The following is a 6,428-nucleotide window of genomic DNA, read 5'->3' as shown; positions in this document are numbered from 1 at the left end:
TGAGAAGAAATACCCGACTCATGACTTGGAGCTGGCAGCAGTGGTATTTGCTTTAAAATTGTGGAGACATTACTTGTATGGGGTAAAATGTACCATCTTTACCGACCATAAAAGTTTGAAATATTTCTTCGATCAGAAGGAATTAAACATGAGGCAGAGGAGATGGTTGGAAACGGTCAAGGACTACGATTGTGAAATACACTATCACCCCGGGAAAGCCAATGTAGTGGCTGATGCGTTGAGCCGAAAGGCAGATTACGCCCCGATATGAGTACAATCAATGCAGCTTATTGTGACCTGGGGCTTACTAGAACAAATCCGAGAAGCACAAGTTGAAGCAGTGAAGGTGGGAAACTGGAAAAAGGAAAGAATTGTTGGCCAAATTAAGGATCTCGAAGAAGGCAACCACGGTTTGAAAACATGTTTCAATAGAATTTGTGTTCCTAACACGTGTGGAGTTAAAAAGCTTCTACTCGATGAAGCTCACAAATCCCGTTATTCCATTCATCCGGGAGCGACCAAGATGTATAACGATTTGAAACAAAACTATTGGTGGCCCGGAATGAAAAGAGATGTAGTGAAATACGTGGAGAAATGCCTGACATGTCTGCAAGTCAAGGAGGAACACCAAAAACCATATGGTAAGCTCCAACCGTTGGAAATTCCGGTTTGGAAATGGGAACATATTACAATGGATCTGTTAACCAAACTACCAAGGACGAACCGTGAATTTGATGCAGTATGGGTAGTTGTTGATAGACTGACAAAGAGTGCTCACTTTATTCCGATACGTGAGACTTATACGCCAGAAAAGATGTCGGAGGTTTACACTAATGAGATAGTGGCACGCCACGGAGTACCGGTATCCATCGTGTCCGATAGGGATACCCGATTTACTTTAAATTTTTGGCGAAATTTCCAAGAGCAAATGGGAACAAAATTGTTCATTAGCACGGCATACCATCCTCAGACGGATGGACAGAGCGAAAGAACAATACAAACATTGGAAGACATGCTACGGGCATGTATAATCGACTTTGGAGGTAGTTGGGATGTCTATCTACCATTGGTCGAATTTTCGTATAATAACAGCTACCATGCTAGTATCGGGATGGCACCGTATGAAATGCTTTATGGTAGGAAGTGCCGGACCCCGGTGTGTTGGGGTGAGGTGGGTCCACGTGAACTCGCCCCCCAAGATATAGTTCGAGCCACTAATGAAAAGATTGATATGGTTTGGGCACACTTGAAAGCGGCTCAAGATAGACAAAAGTCGTATGTAGACAAAAGGAGGAGACCGATCGAGTTTCAGGTAGGCGATAAGGTCATGCTTAAGGTATCCCCATGGAAGGGGGTTATCCGGTTTAGAAAGAGAGGAAAATTAAGCCTGAGATTTATTGGGTCGTTTACGATTGTCGAACGAGTAGGAAAGGTAGCATACCGCCTTGAACTAGCGGAGGAATTAAGCGGAATTCATAGCACATTCCATGTGTCACATCTTCGGAAATGTCTAGCGGACGAAACAGCTTATATCCACTACAATGATATCGAGGTGAATGATAGCCTTAATTATGTGGTGAAGCCAATGGCGATTTTGGACCGTAAGGTGAAAATCCTAAGGAACAAAGAGATCAAGCAAGTAAAAGTCAAATGTGAACACAGGAAGGGTTTGGATACCACGTGGGAATCCGAAGAGGAAATGCAACGACTCTACCCTACATTATTCGGTACGTAATTCGGTTTCGGGGACGAAACCCTTTTTATGGGGGGTGGACTTGTAACACCTCGAAATTTATAAAATTTAAAATCAGGATAATAAAGTATTAAATAAACAGGAACAAACTAACTAGGAATTCATAACCCAGCTAGTTACTAGTCATAAGATGGCAAATAACAAGGTTAAAATACCTAAGTTTATAGAAAAATAAAACTTAGGGGTTTAAGTTGTCAATTACGAAACCTCAAAGACTAAAATAGCTAATTAACACCAAACACACACACTTAGTGTGTGTCTGGTCGATCTCAAACACAGGGGGGTGACCCAGACTTCTCCATCAAACCCTAGTTTGTATAAAACTCAAGAATTGAAGCCTATAATCTACTCTAAATCAAGTTCCAAACACGAACTAGTGATCACCTCGTTGCAGGGATAAAAAGATATGTAAAATTTTGGTGTTTTGATTCAAGTTCAGTTTTAGTTAAATGAGAAAATCAAGAATTGAGCTTGAATATATGTTGTATAGTTGAAATAGGAAGTAGTGTGATGTCTAGGGATAAACCCTAGATGAATTCTTGTTAAAAACCCTTGCATGATATTTGTGAAATTGAAATCACCATTGTAGGTGATTAATGAAATTGTAGAAACTAGGTAGACACTAGGATTGTGATTACTATTCTAGTGAAAAAGCTGAATTTAGGTATTAAATTCAGTTTTATTTGTTGGTGCATACGTCTGTCGACTTCGTCTTGTATCGAGTCTTGTATTAGAATTGTTAGATCAGGGCACGTAGTTCGAGAAATCTAGGGTTTGTGTGTAAAGGGGTGATTTCGCACGAAATAGCAAAGGGCTATTTCGTACGAAATAGCATTTGGTAATTTTGCACGAAATTCCATCTGCCTATTTCGTGTGAAATACTCACCATTATAAATACCCATGATGCAAAATCATTTGGAACGATCATGTTTCCGGTACCGAAGTGCTGCCGACGTGTCTGCTGATCTGTATTGTTGTCAAATCAATAAAACAAGACAATTAATTGTGAATCAAGCTGTTTCCAAGTCAATTCATTAGTTTCCGCCTCTTGAATTGATTAAGAACTCTTCTGAACGACTCTTTTGGTAGTGAAAACGATCCTACAAGTAGTATCAGAGCTCAGGAGAAAGAGTTCTTGCCAAAACAGCCATAATTTCTGACTTCTATACCTTCTTTTCAAAATTAAACAAGATTTAACCGTCAAAATGGTTTGAATTTCACATATAACAAGCGAAACATTGTTTTAACAAATCCTTGAAAGAATTGGACCAAAACTCGATCTAAAATTGATAAAATTGGTAATTTCGTTTGAAATCATTCGCAGATCATGATGACGTCAGCAGTATTTCGCTCGAAATAGGATATTTCGTTTGAATTTGACATCTCATTTCGCACGAAATAGACCTTACAATTTGTATTTCGTACGAAATCACCTTCGTATTTCGCACGAAATCACCTTCGTATTTCGCACGAAATCACTTCATAGTTGTTATTTCGCATGAAATCACCTTGTAATTTCGTACGAAATCAGATATTTCATACGAAATCAGTTATTTCGCACCAAAAGGAATTTATTTCGTACGAAATCAGGGTATTTCGTTTGAATTGGTGCTATTTTGTTTGAAAAGACTATTTCGCACCAAACTGATTTCGTTACAGTGTGATATTTCGTTTGATCTCTTATTTCATGTGAATCTTCATTGTTGTTTGAACTTTGTTGACTTTGTGATATAGATTACTGAATCATGGAAGAAGAATTTTACAATGCGTTTGCTACACCAGTTGCTCCTGTTACAGCTGTAGAAACTCTTTACAGTGAGAATGAAACGGGAACGTATCAAAAACCGTCGAAGCTTATGTACATTGACGATTTTAGAGGATGGCAAAATCGATTTGAAAACTGGGTGCAAGCTTACAAGTTCGATGCATGGTGTTCATTAGAGAAAGATTACGAGAAACCGAAAAATGAACGTGGGCTTGAAAAAGCTTTCAGTGACTATTCAGAGGTTGAAAAATTGAAATATACAAGTGAAAAAATGATGATCAGTATTCTTCAACAGCAGTTAAAGAAGATATCTTTGTGTTGCTTCAACATGAGGGTACTGCTAGGTCAATTTGGACTACATTGATTCAAAAATTCAAAGGAAGTGCAGATATGATCAAGAACAAAAAGGCGTTATTAAAGAAATCATTTGATATGTTTGTAGCATTTGAAAATGAAACAACAAAAATGACCATTGATAGATATTGTCATCTAGTTTTGGAAATGGGAAGATTGGACATAAAGAAAGACAATGATGAATGGGTTGATAAACTAGCCGATGCATTACCACAACAGAAATGGGGAACTTATTTGTTGATCTTAAAACACATGAGAAAATCTGAGAGTATGAATTTGGAAAAGTTTATTCAGAAGATTGAAGAACATGAGTTGGATATTCAGAAAATGGCAATCATGAGTAATCTGAATGCTCAACAAGATGTCAGTTTATACTACAGAGGAAACAAATTTGAAGTTACTCCAAGCCCAAAGATTTATACTGGTTTCAGTGCTGATAGTTCTTCCGGAACAAAGGGTAGTACTGTGACTCAAAGTGGTGGAAATTCGACTTCATATTCAAGCTTTGATCCGGATTTTACAACACCAAGTCCTCAAAGACAGAATTCAACGAATCTGCAATGAAATGTTACTTTAAACATTCAAAATGGTCAAAATCTTTCTCCGGAAATAGCTAAGCAACACATGGCATCACTCGTTGCTATGTTGGAATCATATGAAAGTTTGATTGCTGGCAGAACTGGAAATCCGATGCTTACCAAAGAGGATTATGACCAAATTGATGCGGAGGAACTTGAGTTGATGGATGTCAAATGGTGTTTAGCCAGTGCTGTTAGAAGAGCAGAAAAAGTTTCAACAAATCACTGGTAGAGATGAGTTTAGTGAATTGTCTAAATCTCCGATAGGGTTTGACAAATCAAAGGTTACATGTTTCCGTTGTCGAGAAAAAGGTCATTTTAAACGTGAGTGCAAAAACAAAGAAGTAAACGAAAGACAAGATCAGTCTGGAAAGAACAATTATTATCAAAAATCAATTTTTTCATCAAATTGAACAACAACCGTCATCTTCTCGTGCTATTGAAGACCGAAAGAAGAAAGCTTATCTTGTTAATCAAGATGATGAAAAAGTGGCCGAGGGTTTTAGTTGGGACAAATACATTCCTCCTAATTCGGGACTTGTTGCTCAAATCTTGGAAGAACAAGAAGTCAAATCTAAACCAAAAAGAATGAAGATTTTTAGATCATCAGAAAGTGATGATGATACCGATGATGAAGAAGAATATATCAATACAGCCCGAAAAAATTTAGACTCATTCAGTTTTAATTTGTTTTTTGCAGATAAAATTGAAATGTTGAAAGAGAAGAGAGCTGCTCGAATGAAGAAAGAATTGGAAGAATCAGAAGCAAGAAGGATTGCTGAAGAAAAGGCGAAATTGGAAGCTAAAACAGCAGAAGTTGAAGAAAATTCAACAGAAAAGGTTGCAGAGGAGGAATGCAAAGAAAAAGTAATTTTTGATGAAGAACCAGTGTTTGAAAAGGTAGTGGAAAAAGTGATAGAAAAAATTGTTGAAGTAGAAAAAATCATTGAAGTTGAGAAAATTGTCGAAGTGGAAAAGATTGTCGAGATCACTAAACCTTGTCAGAAATGTTTAGAATCTTGCAAAGATTGTGATGAGAAGGATAAGAAAATCGCCGAATTAGAAAAATGAAAGAAAAGTTATTGTCTGATGTGAAGTATGTGAAGGAATCTTATGACGTATTAAACAAAACAGTTGCTGGTCTGAAAAAGACAAATTCAGAAGTTGATACTGCTATGACAATGATGAGCTCAACATTAATGACAAAACAGAAGGTCATCAATGAATATATTGAAGATTGTGCTAAGCTGAAGCAGGATCTGGAATTGATAAGATAGAAAGTGAAAGAATCAAACGTTTGTTGTTGAGTTATACAACGTGTGATTATTTGATTGATCGAGTTTATCCTACTGTTGCAGGTCTTGAAGCTTTTCAAGAACAAAAGAAAGAAGAAACGGATATTGGTCAGAAACAAAGTGTCAAGTATAACAAGTGTCCGCCCCCGATCTATAAAAGTTATTCTCCCAGAAAGCCAAATGAGGAACGCTTAAATAAGGCTCTCAACATCAAGTTAAAGTCTGAAACCATTGATGAGTTGCCAGATAACATTGATGTTACATTCACAGCGTCTGACACTGATCATGAGTCTGAGTTGTTAAAGAAAGTTGTCGATCAGGTGTTGGCTATAGATGAAGAGTCAAATTCGGAGTCTAAATCTGAAAGTTCGAGTTCCTCAGAAAAGAGTCCGAGTTCACCAGTCAAACGGGTTTACAATAAAGAATTTCTGTTATCAAAATCTAATTTGAATGACGGACCAATCAAAGTGGCATATACTGTGAATGATTCAGACAAATTATATTCTGATGAGGAATTCCCAATAAGAAGTGTCAAAACTGAACAAATTAAACAGGTTTTCAAATTGACAAAAATTAATATTTCTGAAATAAAAGATCTAAATCTTTCTGAAAAACCTAAAAGATACACTTCAAGAGTTCAACAAAGAGTAAACAAGAAAATGGGTTACAATTCTGGTTATAGG

At 37.0% G+C, this 6,428-nt stretch overlaps 1 protein-coding gene across 1 annotated transcript; it reads left to right on the top strand.

The window, feature by feature from the left end:
• The first annotated feature begins 1,111 nt into the window (after positions 1-1,111).
• Positions 1,112-1,735, top strand: LOC110901912. Its single transcript, XM_022148669.1, has one exon. It carries the CDS (start codon positions 1,112-1,114, stop codon positions 1,733-1,735), a length of 624 nt encoding a protein of 207 aa, XP_022004361.1.
• Positions 1,736-6,428: the final 4,693 nt, after the last annotated feature.

Source organism: Helianthus annuus, chromosome 13, assembly GCF_002127325.2.
Source record: "Helianthus annuus cultivar XRQ/B chromosome 13, HanXRQr2.0-SUNRISE, whole genome shotgun sequence".
Taxonomy (NCBI): domain Eukaryota; kingdom Viridiplantae; phylum Streptophyta; class Magnoliopsida; order Asterales; family Asteraceae; genus Helianthus; species Helianthus annuus.
The sequence above is the reverse complement of the archived record's forward strand: the minus strand, read 5'-3'. Positions and strand labels throughout refer to the sequence as shown.